Below are 19740 nucleotides of genomic sequence, written 5' to 3'. Positions count from 1 at the left end.
AAGTATTGGAATTAAAGACATGTATCACTACCATCTGGACTATGTAGATTTTTAATAAGAAAACAAAGAATAGTGACCTAAAATAAAGCTGTGGTGGCTTCTGTTTCTATCATGACAAAGTACAAAGTGAGGGGATAGAAGCAGGTACAAAAGAGGGAAGAAGATAAGAAGCCAGGCCTGGCCTAGGCATCTGACACATGGAGTCAGCCTCACAGAAGCATCACCAGGAGAGCAGGCACACTGAAATGCAGCTCAGCACAGCTGAAACCACTGACAGACACCAGGTACATCAGCAGCCTGATTTCCCAGCTGCCTGTTCAGTAAGTGGCTATTTAGTCAGTTCATTTCTCAAGTCACACAAGTCACATTTAAAGAATACAAGTGCTATATGTGGTCAATGACTGATGTCCTGGCTGGTATGGACACGAAAAATTCCCTCTATGGCAGGGAGTCCCATAAAGTAGAAAGGAAGTGAATGATCCACAGGACGGCACCTTTAACAGTAGACAGAAAACCAGACAGTGCGGAATGTTGGCAGAAACACAAGAAGCCCTATCACTTGTGGTATAAAGTAGCCCAGAGAAGGCTGTCAAAGTGCCTGTAAAACTGAAATGAATGGTCATGGCAGGAAGTGCTCTGAAAGGTGATATCAGAAACCAGACAGAGTAAAGAAACCCTGTCTCAAAAAAACAACAACAAAAAAGAATGGGTGGCTCAAGTGGGGGAACACAGTACTGCTGAAAGTCAGTGCCTGAGCAAAAGGGAGGACTGGGCTGTAGGCTGATTCTTCATAGGCTTTATATAGAGGTGAGGAAGAGAAAGCAAGTGAAGGAAACTGGGAGATTAAGGGAGAGTATCATCACTTCTGAGTTTTATGGCTGAAACCAAAAAAAAAAAAAAAAAAAAAAAAAAGAGTACAAAATAACAGCATTTTTATGTTACATTCACTATCTGAATAAGCTATTTTCTTTACTTATAGCAAGAAATAAAGGAACAGACTACTAACATGGATGTTCAGGAAGCCCAGTCACTAGACCGATGATAATAGTTGTCCCTAGGAAGAAGTTACCTTGATTGCTGGTCCAGGAGTCACATCATCCAAGACATGAGCACAGATGTTGATCACCTTCAGCAGGTGAGAGAAAAGCTGTTCCACCATGGGCACCAGTGTCCGATCCCCCAGGGCAGGCCAAACTTCCTCCTGTCTGGTGGCTGCTGAATTGGCTTCTTCTTCAGCGGTCCAAGAACTTCTCAGAGACTTGGGGGCACTGGCTGTGACACAGGAACACACATTACTCCACTTCCAATGTGTGGGATGGGAAGCAGTTGTGGCCTAAGTTTCTCACACTGATCTGTGCTAACATACTGCTGGACATCTGTATCTAAACAGATATCTCAAGCTCACATAAATAAAAGTGCTACTTGCCCCCCAAACTCCAATTTTCCAAAAAAGTCACCACTGTCCTCCAGCTATGGGGTTTGATCCTCACAACTGAGATACAGATGGAGCTCAGGTCTGAAGATGCTGCCTCTATTATGCTCTCTTCATCACCTTTGCTCTACTCCCAAAACTGAACTCATGGTTCAGTCTTTTGCCAGAACTTCAACATAACATCCTGGACCTCCCTACCAATTCCAACCCAAACTCAAGTCAGCTGAGAGATCTTTCTAGAACACAAATCCACCTAGTCCCTTCTATAAAACATACCAATGACAAACAGAACAAGTCAATATCTGTCAGTGGGAACTGGTATTTTACCCCCAAGTAGATTCAGTGGTTTCTGACCTGGCTGGTCACATTCTCTACTCTTATCCAGATACCTTCAGTATTATATAATTTGTCAGTTCTCCAAATCTTTACATATGCAATACTAAACCTGATATTTTTCTATCAACCTATAAATCTGACCAAAGAAGAATGTATCCAGCTGCTCTGCTGCTTCTATGCTTGTCTGCATGTATCCCCTGCCAATCTATAACTACCTGGAGAACACAGCAATTCTGTTATAGTCTCTAAACCAAGCCATAAGGTACTAAGAAAACAAAACTCAAATGAGTTTATCCACAGTAAAATTGAAGTGCTAGTCTGCTGTAAAAATACTCAGCACTTAACAACTCCCCTTATACACATTCACATAAACAGACAACATCTAAAATTTGGATTGAACCGCCCCCCCAAAATAACTCATGTTCCTGTAACCTGTGTACCCCTCACAAGCAAATCAGAGCCCATCTCCACTTGTTACCAGTACCCGCAAGCAAGTTTCCAGCTAAAATTAAGGCATCCTGATGGGCTGAGAGATCCAATGGGAACCAAGCTGATGAAAGCAAGGTGAGAATCATGGAGGCCATCCCAACAGTACAGCTCTTCCTGGACTCATCAGAGGCACTCAGCGGGGGCACTCTGGAAGAAGACATTTCCAAAGTCAAACACAAAGTTCAAGCATACAGTCTTGCTCGCTAATGTCCCCATGAGACATCCATTTTACCTTTTTTTTTTTTTTTTTTTTTTTTTTTTGGTTTTTCGAGACAGGGTTTCTCTGTGTAGCTTTGGAGCCTATCCTGGCACTCAATCTGGAGACCAGGTTGGCCTCGAACTCACAGAGATCCGCCTGCCTGCCTCCAGAGTGCTGGGATTAAAGGCGTGCGCCACCAATTCCAAAAAAAAAAAAAAAAAAAAAAAAAAAAAAGACAGGGTCTCACTCTCACTTATTCCTGTGGCCTGGAACACACTATGTAGCTACACTGGTCTGCAAACTGTGTCAATCATCCTGCCTCTGCTTAACAAGTGCTGAGATTAGAGGTGTGAGCCACTATCATTTCAAAACTGCTAACCAACTAACACCTTTCCTGTAAATCATGACTCCATAAAAATCATTTGAGAAATGAAATCATGCAGTAGACTTCACTGAGTGAACTAGAATGCTTATTCTGACAAGGTTTTTTCTTCCCTTTTTGATTTAGCAGACTGTACTCCAATGTCAAAGTTGCTCAAAAGTCAAGTCTACTATAGGCCCTATGGCTAGAACCTGTAATTGTTCATTCAGGATTCATGGAAAGAACAGAAGCAATCACTCTAGGTCATAAAGCAATCACTTCAAAGGACTGTTAGTTTACTACATACTGATCCTCAGAAGAAATCTGCATACTTCCTTCCAGTTTTGATGGGAAGCTCCAAAGTTTCTCAGCATACAAATGTTTCTCAGCACACAAATGAAGGCTTATTCATTAGTGCTGAGAAAATTCTAAATAATCCCTAGCTGGCAGTAGGTCTTCTAATTAGGAAAATTCTTTTGTAGGGAAACAGAAGTATACTACTTCCTAATGCACACCCTTGTAGCTCATCACAATTCTAGATGCTAAGTCATAACTGACTTTTGTTACCTAGTAATTTTAGAAAGAATCAAACTAATTAGAAAGTTTTTATCTGCATATGAAAATACCTTGAATCCACAGATCATACCCTCAGACCCCCAAAGATGCTCATGAGCACCTGATATTCATTAGAGTCACAACCGCTTAAGTGTCTCCAATAGTTCCTTCACTCATTTCACATACCTCAATAGCAGAAACAAGTATTCCATCATATATCTTTCAAAAAAGCCAAACAGATCCAACATAAAAGGAAAAGAATGGGAAAGGAGAAGAGGAGAGGGAGGGGAGGAGAGAAGAGGGGAAAGGAGGGGACAGGAGGAGAGAGGAGGGAGAGGGAAGAGAAGGGAGGAGAGGGGAGGGGATCAGAGTAGAAAAAAAAAGGGGGGGGGGGTCCCAGCAGCTGTGCTTGTGGCTATGTGGATGGTTGACTTGAGGAATATACATACCCACAATGCCAACCTAAACTCCAAGTGCAAACTGGAAAGGCTGCTGAAAGCAGACACAAGGCTTCACAACATCCAAACTGCAGGAGAAAGGAAAGGAAAAAAATCACACCCAAACACCACCACAGGCATACTGAATTAAACCTCTTAGACCTATACACAAACAAAATGAAATGAAAACTGAGATCTGTAAATGACTACAGGGTAGCTATCCCACCATCAAACACATACATGCTTTCAACAACAAAGCTAGACACACCAATTAGTAAAACCATTGTTATAGTCCAAGGCAAGGCAGCCAGCAGCTCCTTCCAGGAACTCTAATTATCCTGCATTCAAAGTCTCCTTGGAAGTTTCTCCCTTTCTCCCTTTAGACTTCAGCTCAAGCTGACTAACATAAATCTCCAGATCAGAGAGGTGCTTGATATGGTGTAAATCACAATTAAAATCTTAAACAAATTTAAATTTGAAAGGCATTTAGTTAGCAAGACAGTTGAGTTTCTATAATGTCCAAGTATTTTTTTCCATCACATAAACAAAAAGGTCTTTCTAGGAATGATTACTGCCGAATAATATTGCTCTTCCTGATTATAAAAGTCACATTTGATTATTTTAGAAAATTTAGCAATACTTAAAAAATACAAATAAAAAAATGAAAGTTAACTACAATCCTAAAAATCATCCTACCACTTCTCCGCTTGTCCCTTTTCTGAGTTTGTAAAGACTGTATATACATGAATATTACTTTTCTAACCTGGTATCAAACTACATTGCCAAGAGTTTTTATATCTCTCCATAGTAAATTCTCCAAAGCAGCATATCAACATGTGTCTAACATATTACTCTATGTTAGCATTTATTGTAAATGGCATATAATAATTCTTAGATATTAGTTCTTTTCCAATTTCATCGTAATTTAAGACAAAACAAAAACTTAGTTGGCATTTCTGATCTATTCCCTTAGTATAAATTACCAAGTCGTAATCAATTAATTATACTACAGGCATTATACTACAGGCATTCTAAACTTCAGGTACATACTAGTTCACATTATAGTGTTTTTAAATTTATATTTGGGGGTACAACAAACACATATGTCATATGCACATATAGATGTCAGAGGACTTGTGGGCATCCATTCTCTCCCTTCACTGTGTGGGTCGTAGAGACCAAATTCAGGTCATCAGGATCAGAACCACCCACATGACCATTTTAGAGTTTGTATTTGATGACTTCTCTAGGTAGGATGCATTAGGTTACAGTGAGTATGCATTACTTTGGAGTCTGTTGAAAGAAGTGCATTTCCTTATCAAGCACCTCAAGAAAAGGATTTCTACACAGAACCAAACCACTGTGGCCATAAAGACATACAAGGCCCAGGCAGAAGACTTACTGTGAGTGCCCGGGTAGTTGATGTAATGAGTTCATGAGAAACTGCAGCAACAACTCTTGAGAGGTTGTTTTCCATGGTGATATCTGTAATACTTGGCAGTAAACTATAACCTCTATAGATTCTAGTAAGAAAAATACAGAGATTCTTAAAGCATATTTTTTTCACATCAAATGGCATTTAAAAGTTTATTGTTCAAGTCCAGAAGAAATTAAAGCATCATTGACTTAAAAGTAAAATAGAGACTGAAAATGAGGCTGGTGTATGGCTCAGAAGTAGAGTACTTGCTTAATATGCAAAAGGTCCTCCCATTAAAACTGGAATAAGTTTGCTCATCAATTAAGAAAAAAAAAAGCCTGACTTCTTCCTCACCAGGTGCCCCACACTTACTTTATAGTGTGCTGCTAGTTTTTTTTGTTTGTTTGTTTTGTTTTGTTTTGTTTGTTTGCTTAGTTGGTTTATTTTTTTATTCTCAAGTTGGTGTTTCCATGAGAAAAGATGACAGTCATTTAGAAGTAATAACTTGAAAATTTGATTAGCTGAGTTCCAAAGTCAGAAAAAAAGAAATGATCAAGTTACCATGTGAGCTTAGAAGTCATTGGTCAAGTTTTTTGTTTTTTGTTTGTTGTTTCAAATCAGTAAAAAGAAAGATACCCTGTGAATCCAGACTTAAAAAGAATTTAAAATACAAAAGAGTTCCAAGCACATCTTACTACTGTTACTGCAATCTTTGCAGACTAGTTTCCGGATGAAACATATACATTCACTGGAGTCTTTCTGCTCCACCAGCCTACCAGCCAGATAGAACAGGTATTGTGGCCATGATCTAGCAACATAAGCCTGAGAATCACCACTGCATCTAGCAGTCTGACCCTTGGTATTAGCCCACCCATTCGTTAGCAGGAACACTAAAAAAAGTAAAAATTTTCCATGTACAAGTTTTCAGATGGCATGTGACAGTCACAAACAAAAACACAATTCTCAGTATGAAGAACTTAAAGAACTCACTGCAAGACTGAGGACATGGCTGTGTGAGTCTGAAGTGGGACACACAACAGGGGGCCGTGGCAAATCATGATGTCAAATAAATATCCTGTTAATGAATGATGGCCTCCTCCTCTAAAGGCTGTGTGTGGTTTTAAGAAAAGAGAACAGGAAAGCAGGCACCATGGGAGGCACACTTTGCTGACAAGTCATGGTGCTGTGGGCAATGTACCTGGTTATGGTGCTGACAGAGAAGTGCGATGGCGGCTGCGTCTCATGCATGAGGAGTTTCAGGTAAACACTGCTTTGATCTCTTGCTACAGCCACTACTGGATCAGCCTGTCCTTGGTCACATTTATAGAACAGCTTTGGGACAAGCCTGCCATGAAAGGAAAGCTGATCTATACAGAAAGTGCATGAAATTCACCCATCACCACACCTTTCCCCAGATGGCTAACCCAAACCTATGCCCACCACAGCATTCAGGGCTGTGGACATCAATCACATCCAAGAGGCAGAAATAAGGACTCTTTCCTTCTTAGTGCTGCTCTCTAAACTCCAAATTTTGACAATGAAAGCAATAGAAGGCTAGTGTTTTTTTTTTTTTTTAAATCATCACTTTAGTAAGTATTTTTAGATAATTAAAAGGGATTAAATTAGTTTTAGAAAATCAAAGCATATTTCTTGAGAGCCTTTTGATTCCATCTACCTTTCCCACTCTCATACTCTATTTCAACCAAAACAGCAAAGGGATGAATACTAGTAAACACCTTGTTAGCGATGCTGCAGCAACATGTCGAACCCTGGGGTCTTCATCTCCAAGCAAATAAATGACCACATTATTAAGCACTCGTTCTTGCAGTTTTAAAAACTTTAGAGAGACAGAAAACAAAAATAAGTTTAATTTCTATACTCAATTGATGTAAGATATTTTTTGAGTTTGTTGTTGTTGTTTTCTTGTTGTTTCGGTAGGAGGGTTTTGAATATTTTTTTGAGGTACAGTCTCACTATGTGGCTTTGGCTAGTATGAAACCCAACTATTTAGATCAAGTTGGCATTGAATTCACAGATCTTGCCTGCCACTGTCTCCCAAGTGCTGGTACTGGAAACACAGGCCATCAAATCCAGCTAGATAAGGAAGGCATTCTTGAAAGCTAGTTAGAAAGAACTCAGAATGACTTAAATTCATGTCATATACTGACAACTCTCATGACATAATGAGTTAAATACATAACAACACAGGCATTCAGCAAAACTTCACACCACTAGGGAGACCCTGCTAAAACCATTTCTAGAAGATCGGAACCATAGTATCACAAAATGAACTTCTTACCCCTGTATAATGATGAGCCCCTCGATGTAAACTTTCTGCTTTTGCCTCCAAAAAACTCACCAGCCTAACAAAAGAGCATATTCAACAGTAATGTCATTCATTTAGCAAACATAGTGCTGGCCTTTAGCCTTCAGGCTGCTAAACATGAAAGGAGCTCACCACAGTGCCCTGGAAGTCTCTCAATGGCAGCTCAAATGTACTTAAATTGATTCACAATCTTCTATAAATTCCTGACTAAGTAAGTTAGCACTGGATAAGCAGCCTTACATCAAAATACACATCTACTACTTCAAAAATGTTCCAGGAATGAGCTCAAACACAGAGAGGGCAACACACTGCAACTCCCACTCAAGTGACTAGCTGAGTGTACCATTCCACAGTCCTAATCGCAGGGACAGAGTAATACTTCAGAGATATTCTAAGGAAGGGATACAATAACCTACAGGGTCTACAGTGGCTTTAAAAACCAATCAAACAAGCTGGAGAGATGCTTCCATGGTTAAGGGCATTGGCTGCTCTTCCAGAGGACCAGGGTTCCCAGACTCCCAGAAGACACAGACAGCTCACAACTGTTTGTGACACCAGTTCCAAGGGTTCCAATTCCCTTTTCTGAACACCATGGATACTGCATGTATGTGGTGCCCATGGTACACACACACACACATGCAGGCAAAAAACAAACAAAAATCAAAAAGCAAGCAAAGAACAGTAACAACACACATAAAAATCTGAATAATGAAGGTACAATTCCCTTCTAAGAAAACTGTTAAAAGAAAACATCTCTAACCAAAACTTACTCTAAGGAAATGAAAATTACAACATGCTACACTTAGGGGGATTTTTGTTTGGAGGTAGGTGGTGTGTGTGTGTGTGTGTGTGTGTGTGTGTGTTTGCGTTCGAGGTGTGCAGAGATCACTCAGATGTTTCTTAGGAGCCATCTACCTTGTTGGGTTTTATGATTCAGGTTTTTTGGGGGGAGATATTAATGGTTTTGTAAAAATTTAAGATTAGCCAGTTGGACTCAATTTAAATAATCTCAATTTTATTGGGAGCATCCAAAGCATCATAATCAGGAAGCAGTCGAACATAAGCCTTCTTTCCATCAGGCCTGATAAGGGTATTGACTATGGCCACATTGATGTCATAGTTTGTTACAGCCGGTTTGATCTGGTGCTTGTTGGCTTTGACAACCACAATGAACACAGCTGCCTTCTAGCTTCTTCATGGCTGACTCAGTGATCGGGAGGTACTAGATTATGGTGGAACACTCAACTTTGTTTCACCCAGGAATGTTCTTGTGAAGGTATTTCAGCTGCCCAAGGGAAAGGTGGGTGATGTATAAATAGATACCTTCTACACTGCCTTCTGGACTTTCACTATCTTCACTTTGGCATCAGCTTTTGGGGAGCAAGGGCAGGAGCTTGTCTTCAATTTCAGTGTCTTCTTGGCGAAAAGCCACCTTGTTTTTTGAGACAGGGTCTCTCCCTAAACCTAGAGCTTCCTACTAAACTAGGCAAGGGGGCTGACCAGGAAGGCCCAGGGACCCAACCTATCTCCACTTCTCCACTGCTAGGATTACGGTATCTGCTTTCACCTGGGTGCTGGTATCAAACTCAAGTCCTGCTTTGCAGCAAACATACCATCTCCCCAAGCTCTCAAGTTGTTGGTTTTTGTTTTTTTTTTAATTGTAACAAAGTACTAATCATCTATCTCCCTTAAATCAGAATAAAGGTAAGTAGATTTTTAAAAAGCACACTTAATAGCTTTTTTGAAAGTTTGAAAAATGTTTCAAAAAATATATTAAAGGGGCTAGAAAGATGGCTCAGCAGTTAAGAATACTTTCTGGAGTTCAGTCCTTAGCAACCATGTCAGGAGGCTTGGGACAATCTAACCCTGCTCCAGATGTCATACCTGTCTGGCCTTCTCTCAGGCACTTGCACTCATGTGAACATACCCACACGCCCAAATACAGACTACATGTTTACACACAATTAAAAATAATAAAAATAACTTCTATTTTTAAAATTCCCATCATCTAGAAAACTAAGACAAGCAAAAAAATATACTTCTAGTATCAAAATCTCCAGGTTCAAAGTTCAACAAAAAGTACTGTGAACTATCAAATGTTCTCTAGCTAAACTGCAGATGATCGTATCGGGCATGCCAACTGCAGATACTTCAAGACTTTCAGTTCTTAATTTGAACTTGTGAATCTGAACTCAGTTCCCTTACCTGAAGTCAATCTCTGCAAGGGTTTCCAGCAGCTCAGTCCTTACCAACCAGTAGGAGCTGTTCTTGAGAGGCAACATATCAATGAGCAGTTGTAATCCCAAGTCACTGTAGCTGCTGCTGCAAAGACTCTGGACGCAGTGCTGAAAAATCCAGCCCAAGGCAGAAGGCATCAGGATCAGACACCTCATCTTAAGTCAGCACCTCTTATACATGCATGATGGGGGTTGTTCTTCTGTATATATGTTTCTCTTATTGGTTGACAAATAAAACACTGATTGGCCAGTAGTGAGTCAGAAGTATAAGCGGGAAGTATGGATGAGAATTCTGGGGAGAGGAGGCAGAGAGAAGCAGAGAGAGAGAGAGAGAGAGAGAGAGAGAGAGAGAGAGAGAGAGACCATGCAGCCGAAGGAGTAACATGCAGAATTATGGATAAGCCACAGCCTCGTGGCAATACATGGTTTAATAGAAATGGGTTAATAAGTAAGAGAAAGCTAGCCAGTAAGAAGCCTAAGCCATCAGCCAAATAGTTTACAATTAATAAAAGTCTCTGTGTGTTTATTTGGGGCAAATCGGTTGTGGGAATAGGAGGGACAGAAACCCCCGTTTTCACATGCACCTGTTTTCTCCTGTTCTATTTTTAAGCAGCAACAACATCAATACTATTGGTTCTCAAAAGTACTGAAGATACATGTTTGTCTTACTATGTTTGAGTTTAAAAGTCAATGTGCCCATTACACATAATTTTGTTTCTCTGCCTCCCATTACATGACTACTAAGCCACATTCTCAGAAACACTAATCATCAGTTTACCAGGAAAAAAAAAAAATGCAACACAGTCCTAGCACCATATGAAAGTAAGTCTTAGGCCCAGAATTAGGACAAGAAACCTTTATCAAGGAGTATCTTGGATGTTAACTGGGTTCTTCTGATGTACATGAAAACAAAGTGAGCCGGGTGTTGGTGGCTCACGCCTTTAATCCCAGCACTCGGGGGACAGAGGCAGGTGAATCTCTGTGAGTTTGAGGCCAGCCTGGTCTCCAGAGTGAGTTCCAGGACAGGCTCTAAAATAATACAGAGAAACCCTGTCTCGAAAAACAGAAGAAGAAGGAGGAGGAGGAGGAGGAGGAGGAGAAGAAGGAGAAGGAAGAAGAAGAAAGAAGAAGAAGAAGAAGAAGAAGAAGAAGAAGAAGAAGAAGAAGAAGAAGAAGAAGAAGAAGAAGTAGTAGTAGTAGTAGTAGAAGACAACGACGACGATGACAAAGTGATTCTGGCACTGCTACTTCCCCTTCGGCCTCAGAGCCTAGGTGCATTATCCTGTAATTATGCTATACAAGGCTCACACACACAGTCTATCTACCAGCATAGCACCTGTGCTATGGGCACACCACTTTTGCTCAAAAGATACAACTGACTGAAATGTAACTTTTAAAAACAGGAACTGGGGGCTGGAAAGATTGCTCACTGGTTAAAAGTGTTTACTGCTCTTTTGGAGGACCTGAGTTTGGTTCCCAGCATCAACATCAGGTGGCTCACAAACACCCAAAATTCCAACTGCAGGATCCAGTGTCCTCTTCTGACCACTGCACTTACACACACACACATTTTCCCCTCTCTCTCTCTCTCTCTCTCTCTCTCTCTCTCTCTCTCTCCTCCCTCCCTCCCTCCCTCCCCCTCTCTCTCACACACAAACACGTTAAAAAATAAAATCTTTTAAAAATTGGAACAAGAAAAACATTATTTTGAGGTTATTAAATTTTAGAAAGGGAAGATATTTCCCTCCCTAGGTTTAGCCACTGTGTTTTGTTTTGATTTTCTCTGGTTAAATTTTCTACTATAGCCAATTGTGACTTAGAAGCCAGCTGACAAGAAATGTTCCACCTTACTCTCACTTGAGGAGCCAAGGCTCTTTTAACAAAAGACATGAACACAAGGCCAGTTAAGTAATACCCATAATTCCACTGCAGCTCAACAGTCTACAATCTTAAAACAGTATTTTTAAAAATTCAACAAATTTTATATTTGATAATAACAAGGTACATTTCTAAACATCCCCTTTAGGAGAAAGGATGTTTCAAATAAAGATGCCAAGAATTAAAACTAAAAGTTTATTATATTTTAATATTATGGCAATGTTTTTCAAAAGCTGAATGGTAGATCCCTAAAAATTGTGTGCAGGTTATGGAAATGTGATCTATTAGCTCCAAATTTAACTGTATCAATGGAACACTTTATGTAAAACATTATACTTACCCTCACAGCTGTACAGGCCAGCTTGCAAGTGACAGAAGATTCATCCTTCAAAGTTTTCTGTAGCAAAGGAATGCAGTCCACCAGAGAAAATGCATTTCCTATCCGGAAGAATGAACAAGAAATGTCTCTGCAGAAACATGCACCTGGGAACAATATCCAGAAAAGATACCAGGACAAACTGTCTGTTACCTGTCAGGGTTCTAATGGTGCCCAGCCAGTCGCCAACACGGAGCCGGGACCTGCTGAGGATGGAGTAGACGAGGGTCCCACAGAGAATGGCAGTAGCTCCTCGGACCTGTGGGTCTCCATGATCGATGTAGTTCAAGATGTCAGAGACATACTGTTCCTCTGTGGACACAAATGACCCAGCCTGTACCTTCTCCACCAACAAAATCATACTACAAATAAAGCTTCATTCTCAGAAAAGGAAGAAAAGGGAGCATTTTACATCTGCAAAGCACTTGACTATAATGTCTCAAGTCATAAAAGATATTTGTAGTTTAAAGGTTTGAGATTCATCACATGACATTTATCTCAATACATCACAATTTCAAGACTGTGATTCCAGGCTGGCAGATAAAATTAAACTTCTAAGGTTTCATTTGAAAATAAAGATTAGAATAAAATAATCTAGTATACATTTGTTAATCTAGTATACATTTGTTAACTCTAAACAAAATAACATAGGTTTGCCCTGTCACTCAAAGAAAGAAAGACAACTGTGTCCAATGGGAGACAGGATGTGGCACTGTCTTGATCAGTCTGAGTCTGAATGTGCATTTCTGACCCAGATGAATGTGACACAGAACAATTTGACAATGCAGCTTGTGATTTAAGAAGAAATCCAGTATGTATATAAATGGCTCTTACATTCTTAGATTTCTATTTTATGACTTGGGTGTTTCCACCACACATGTGGCACCTAAGGGAGTCACGAGACTAAGAACATGACCATGTGCACATCTGGAGAATGCCAACACAGATGAAACACACAAGCTAACTGGAAACACACACTGCCCTAAGACAAAAGAATGCAAGACTATGAGACAGCTTAAGTACTGATTAACCAAGGGAAAGAAGTAAACTTTCAACATACCAGCACCTTCCATGGTGTCAAGAGGTACTTTATATAGTTTGCTGAAGAAAGATTCAGGATGAAGGGCCACGGCTGCACCAATACAGCTGAGGGCCAGGGCCTTCACACTGACCCTCACATCTCTGTCTGGAACCAGTGCTGCAAAGTAACCACCCAGACCCCTTTAGTCTTCTCCAAGAAACAAAATCCACCCCTCTCATTTCCTCCCTCACTCACCAACTAAAAAAAATAAAGCTCACTCCAATAACAACGTACCAACAGACCAACAAACTGACTTCTAAACTGGTATATACCCCCTCAACGCTGCAGCCACTCTGCTGTGCTTACCTTTTTTTTCCCCAGTTAACAAAAAGGAAGCAGATAAAAGGCGGACACAATGGACCAGAGGAGCAGAATCATCATCATTAGGCTGTCCTATGTCACCTTTGATTCGGCAAGGCTAGAACAGAGAAGTAAACTAGTTCAATCAACAAAATGAACTACCCCAGGGTGCTAGGGACAGAGATGTCTATACTTGGCCACCTCCATGCCTGGTCTCAAAATGAACACAGTTGGAACCCTAAAACACAGGGCCACAGGGCTGTGGCAAGAGACAAGCTTAGTATGGAGAAGGTACACTGGGCAAGAAGGTGTTAAAACACAGCACTGAGGAAACACTGTTCACATTGGCAAGTGTTTACTGGAAATGTAGAAGATACTATGAGTTCCAGGCTAGCCAAGGCTATATAGTGAGAACCTGTCTCAAAAAAAAAAAAAAAAAAAAAAAACAAACACACAAACAAAAAGATACCAGACAAGGTCAGAGAAGGTTAGAAGGATATAACAGAAAATTGGAGGGCACTCTCAAAAGATGCCATTTTGACTGATAGGATTAAATGACAAAATGCATTCCTGACTTCAAGGAATTTTTAAAGTTTACTGTAAATAGAGTAATGTGCATGTAAAGTGAATAACACAGAGAGATGTTTTAAACAATTGAGTAAACAAAAACAAGAACTGCTACAAAACTTTGCAGAAGCCTCGAAGGAATGATACAGAATTATCAGGCAAGGCAAACGTCAGCACAGGGTACCACTGTGCAGATACTCTCAGGAGACAGCTGTTAAGAATATGGGTAACCCTTGAGAGGCAAAAAAAGACAGAGGTCTGAGAGTGTCCAATGTTTCTAGGGGAAAGAAATAAGCCCAGAGATGAGATAGGAACAAATGAGAACAGCAGAAACCAAGGAAATTCCAACTCCTCACACAAAAGCAAGCTCTTGTCTATGAAGCTCACCTTGCTTTCTGGGTCACTTGCTTCAGCAACTTCATCTCTTGATACAAGCTTATCTATACTGCTGTCAGAAGGTTGCCTACTATGGCCCATTCTCTCCAATAAGTGTGCCTGTTGAAGGGCTTTAAAAATAGGAATCATGATTAAGTGACAAGTTTCTAATCAAAATATGCATATGTTTACACAAAAATAACATTAAGGTAAAGGATTTAAATCTAAGTCTGATTATGCCTAAATTGCCATTTTTAGCTGCTGTTTATACAACTCGGGAGGGGGGGGGAGGGAGGGAGGGAGAGAGGGAGCAAGCCAACCAAAGGTTTCTTCTTGGAAGGAAAGATAAAGATATCCACAGCTGTAAACATTTTCATCATATAAAGTAAACTTACCCAGAGAAGAATTTCTGAAAACATCTGAGACTTCACTGGAAAGCACACCCGCAGCCTCCTCCTCTTCCTCCTCCTGTGGCTGTCCTATTTGCATGCCTAAATACTGGCTGTCAGCACCATCTAACACCTGCACAAATGAAGGGGGACTGTAAGGTGCAAGCCCTCCAACATGAAGGAAAAGTACCAACATAGCTGAGCACTTGTTTGTAACTTTTTATTTATTCTTTGTGGCTTTCACATCATGCATCATGATCCCATTCACCCCTCCCCCATCCCTTTGTATCCACCCTCCACTCTTGCAACCTTCCCTGCCCTAAAAAATAAAATTTAAGAGAAAAGAAAAAGAAAGAAAGAACTGGTGGAAGCTGTAGTTTGACACAGTCACAGTTTACCGTGTGTGTGTGTGTGTGTGTGTGTGTGTGTGTGTGTGTGTGTGTGTGTGTGTGTGTGTGTGTGTGTATTTGCAAGTGTAAATTGCAAAGAATCATTGATATGGTTTAAGGCCTCTGATTTCTGCTACATTATTGATACTGGGCCCGCATTGGGACTCCTCTTGGATATCCTGTTGTTGCTCTGTGTTGTGGAGATCCTACGGCTTTGGATTTGCAGGACCAGCCCCTTCATGTGCTCCAGCAGATCACAGATGGGGTGGGCCAACTCACAGCCCTGGTTCTGGGCCTGGGGGTTTCAGGGTTAGTCAGCTTGCCAATTCTCCCCCATCCTCACCACCAGGGTGAGTGCTTCAATATTGCCCTGGCTATTTCACCCTAAACAGCAAGGAGCAAGGGGCAGGGCTGGTTTGCCCACCTATACCACCAAGGCCAGCTCCACTGTGTTGCCCAGGTGAGATGCAAGGACCAACTCTCTGAGTACTACAGCTGGTGAGGGGCAGGAATAGCTCTCATGACCTCAGGGAGGGCCAGCTCTCCCACCTGCCACAGGTAGAAAGAACAATAAGGTGGAACCAATGAGAAGTCAAGGATCTGGAGAAAAGAGTACACTATAGCCACAAAATATCTAAGGGCATCTTTAGCCCTTTGATGGCCATTAATTACCCTCTTCTATTTGTGGCCTAACATCTTTTCTTTGTTTTGTTTCTAGAGAAAGAGTTTTTCTGTAAAACCCTGCCTGCCCTAGAACTTGCTCTGTAGGCCAGGGTAGCCTCAAACTGCCTCTGCTTTCCAAGTACTGAGATTAAAGGTGTATGCCACCACTGCTGATTAGCCTAACATCTTTTAAGCCTTAAGAAATTCTTTAGGATATGCAAACAGGACCCTAGTTTCCACTAGTTTTGTTTTCCCCACTTTATTCTAACCTGCCTATCTGAGATAACTACAAGTGTATTTGAAAAGTGTCTTGACTTGAATTTCTTTTTTCTGTTATTATAAAGATGTTACCAATCAGTCACCACACTGGAACACAGAAATTAGAGTAACCTGAATCTGTGTTCTTGGACCACAGTCACTAATATTTGGCTTCAGAATAAACTTAGTCTCATTCCCTTTGAGGTGAGAGCTGTATTTCTGTATCAATAATTCCACACTGCAAAATATTTCATACCAATTTGATACTTCTTGTGTAATTTACCTGAAAGACTGAACAATAGTGGCTAGGGAAGTGGCTCAGTGGGTAAAGTGCTCACTGTGCAAGCCTCCATGAGAACCTGAGTTCAGGTCCCTAGCACCTAAGTAAAACCAGATGTAACAGTGTGCATCTGTCACTCTAGTTCTGGGGGTTGGGATGAAGTGGGTACGAGAAGTTTGTTGACCAAGCAGCTAATCTCCAGGTTCAGTATGAGATCCTGTCTCAAAAAGTAAGGTATACTGGGGCTGAGGAGATAGCTCAGTGGATAAGAGTGCTTGGTCTGCAAGCATGAGGCCCTGAATTCAAAACCCCAGAACACATGTAAAAATCCAGGCATGGTTGCACAGGCCTATAAAACCCCAGCACTAGGGTCAGGGATGGGTAGTCCTGTAATCTCATTGTCTAGCCAGCCAAAGCAAAACTGAGAGTGTAGAGAGAAACCCTGATTAAAGGTGCTGCTGACCACGCCTGGTCAGTTACGTAACAAGGGTTTAAGAAGGAGGGAGGCCCTGACGCAGCTCTCTCTCACCTGGTTAAGCTGACTAGGAGGCATTTCAGGGTCTGTCCTGCTCCAGTGCAAACCTGGTCACTGACTCCCTAACATGAGTACTTTCTCCCAATAAACTATTGTTTATCAACCTATTTCTAACTCCCCTTTGTAAACGTCAATACTGTGAGCTTCTAGTTCACTGAGAGACCGCCTACCTCAAGGCAATGAGGCAAATAGTGATAGAAGATGATACCTGACATGCATCTCTGCCTCTACATGAGCAAACAAAGGGATGCATACCTGCACGCACATGCATGCACCACACACATACAGCATACACCATATATGCATAAATAATTTTTCTGTATCATAAAACAAATTCCAAATTTTTCAATAAAAGACAAATACTCAGTCTATATAATCAGGGACAACCAAAAATAAATTTCCTGCACTGTCTTCCATTGAGTGGGTTTACCTAGCCTCTCTAAAAACAGATCTACTGCTCAGCAGGTGAAGTGAGGAATTTTGATTTTTCACTGTCAACATAAGGACATCCATTGACCACCTGGAGAGGCAGAACCAGGTCAGATATTTGCAGCCACACGGTGCACGCACGTGTACCCACAAGTGTGCAGGCATGTGTGAAAAGTGGATGCATGCATATTTATGAGCATGCATGTAGAGGCCAGAGGTCAATGTCAGGCGTCTTCTTGAGTTGCTCTCTATTTCTGAGACAAGGTCTCTCAATGAACCTGGAGTTCACCCATTTGGGACACTCTGGTTAGCGAGCAAGCCTCAGTCTCCAGAAGTTGTGTGGAAGCAACTTACTAAAGCCATCTCCTCAGCTCCTGTGGTCACGACACATACCCATTTCTGACTTGAATTCAGTGTTTTATATCCAGTCCAGTATCTCATTTATATTTCAGAAATGATGGGTACAATATAAAATTTAGAGGCAAGCCACAATATTCTGTCATATTCTTCAATCTAACGCTCTCCCAACTGAGCTATTTCGGCTGCACTTCTGTCATATTCTTAATAAAATATATTCTACACTTAATTATATACACTTAAAATTGAATATAAATATTATCCTACTTCTAGCTGTATAGACAAAAGAACTGAAAGCAGGGTGTTAGAGATATTTTGTAAATCCATGTTCATTATGCCATTATTCCTAATTGTTAAAATGTAAAGGTAAATGCTCACTGATAGATGGAAGGATAAGCAAAATGTGATCTATCCATACAACAGAATGTTATTCAGCCCTAAAAATGGGGAAATTCTCACACATACTACATGGAGCCAGTTGTATAAGCATAAATACTACATGACAAACATATTGCATGAGAAACCAGTCATCAAGCTTGTATTGCCAAAAATAGAACAATGGTTTCAAGAGGAGTGCACAAGTCTCTACAGAGGAAAAGGTTTCAGAAGATGAAGACTTAATGGAGAGGTATGGTGGTGATTCCACCACACTGTCTAAATACGTTTAACATCACTGAACTGTATGCTGAAAAATGGACAAGGTGATTTTGTTATGTTACTTTTCTACACTAAGAGGAGGAGTAAGGAAAAGTAGAAATAGCAATGCAGAATGTAGACCAGGTGTGATTAATGCCCACATTCCCAACAGTCCAAAGCTAAAGAAGGCTCAAATTTAAGGCCAGCCTAGACTAGGACCCTGTTTCAGAAATACAAAACAAAAACAAACTGACAAGCAAGCATAAAACAAAAGAAACCTACACCTCAGCACACACTTGTACCAAACTTTTTGATTATACAATCTTTGAGGTAATTCCTGTCCACAAACTCAGATGTCACAGGGACAGAAATATGTGCTACTATAAAATGGAATGTGGTGCAAGCATGTTGAAAGGTCAAAAGGTGCTAAAAATAAAACCCCATAATAAACAGTATTAATATTAACAACCACATTTCATTAAGACGTTTATAATAACAAGCTCCTTGAAAAATTTAAAGTATGTATTCAACCAGGTCCAACCAAGTATTAAAGATATGTCAAGTGTACAAGATGCACATAATTAACTTGACTTTGACCTCCATGGATCAATACAGAAGATACTAGGTGATTTCTTCAGTGGAGGGATCAAACAAGGCCAAGTTCTTTGTTAACCATATGAGTTGGGGGACTCTGCACTATTATGTGGAGCAATAAAGAAAAATGAGCAAGAGGGTCCAAGTGTGGGCATCTAGGAATGAGCTCTGGAAGACAAAAGGGCCCAGTGCAAAAGAACCAGGGCACCCTCTACCCACTCACAATTTCGGAGCTGTCAGAAGGAGTCACAGCTGAATCAGGCCCTTCAGTGGTAGTCTGAGAGCTGTCACTGATGGGTGAGGAGGCCTGGGTCCCATCATTCAGGTCCATGGCAGGGTCAGATGGAACGGCACTGAACTGGCTGGAGCTGTGGCTCAAGATGTCCTCCTCATCCCCATCAGTAGCAGCACTGGTCAAGTCACAGCCTGACAAATCCACAGAGTCTGCTTGAAGTGTGTGCTGGGACCGAGGCTGTTCAGTGATGATGTCATGACCTACAGAACCAGGAGTGGAGACACCCGAAGAAGCAGCGAGCTCTCCACCAATTTCACTCTTCACAGAGGCTAAAGACACAGAGAAACTTATTTGTCAAGTGGCTAGAGGAAACAGTAGCTAAAAATCAAAGGTATGCAAAATGATAAAAAAGTTCACTGTATTGAATGTTCTAGCTATGAAACAGCCTGGAGCACAGTGAAGAAAAGACTCAGCAGCACAGCAGAACTGGTTGAAACAAGCAGATTCTTTTTTTTTTTTTTTTAAGATAAGGTTTATTTAGGGTTGCCATTTTGGAAATAATTTTTTTGTTTTTTTTATTTAAATTAGAAACAATCTTATTTTATATAT

General features: G+C 40.8%; 1 protein-coding gene across 2 annotated transcripts in view; it reads right to left on the bottom strand.

The window, feature by feature from the left end:
• The window catches only part of Htt (huntingtin), a 143534-nt gene that overhangs the window by 77545 nt on the left and 46249 nt on the right, over nt 1-19740 (bottom strand). For both annotated transcript variants that reach the window (XM_027387134.2, XM_027387135.2), the window contains 15 exons: nt 19120-19460; nt 14762-14888; nt 14379-14497; nt 13431-13542; nt 13104-13241; nt 12197-12355; nt 12008-12105; nt 9758-9897; nt 7526-7589; nt 6963-7063; nt 6425-6571; nt 5212-5332; nt 3822-3898; nt 2253-2404; nt 1070-1272 (listed from right to left, as the gene is read on the bottom strand). In XM_027387134.2, the coding sequence (XP_027242935.1) occupies nt 1070-1272; nt 2253-2404; nt 3822-3898; nt 5212-5332; nt 6425-6571; nt 6963-7063; nt 7526-7589; nt 9758-9897; nt 12008-12105; nt 12197-12355; nt 13104-13241; nt 13431-13542; nt 14379-14497; nt 14762-14888; nt 19120-19460 (2099 nt within the window). The remainder of the gene's footprint in view (nt 1-1069; nt 1273-2252; nt 2405-3821; nt 3899-5211; nt 5333-6424; nt 6572-6962; nt 7064-7525; nt 7590-9757; nt 9898-12007; nt 12106-12196; nt 12356-13103; nt 13242-13430; nt 13543-14378; nt 14498-14761; nt 14889-19119; nt 19461-19740) is intronic.

The sequence above is a fragment of the Cricetulus griseus genome, assembly GCF_003668045.3.
Source record: "Cricetulus griseus strain 17A/GY chromosome 1 unlocalized genomic scaffold, alternate assembly CriGri-PICRH-1.0 chr1_1, whole genome shotgun sequence".
NCBI classification, from domain to species: Eukaryota; Metazoa; Chordata; class Mammalia; order Rodentia; family Cricetidae; genus Cricetulus; species Cricetulus griseus.
Note: the sequence above shows the minus strand (reverse complement) of the source record. Positions and strands in the feature narration are given on the sequence as shown.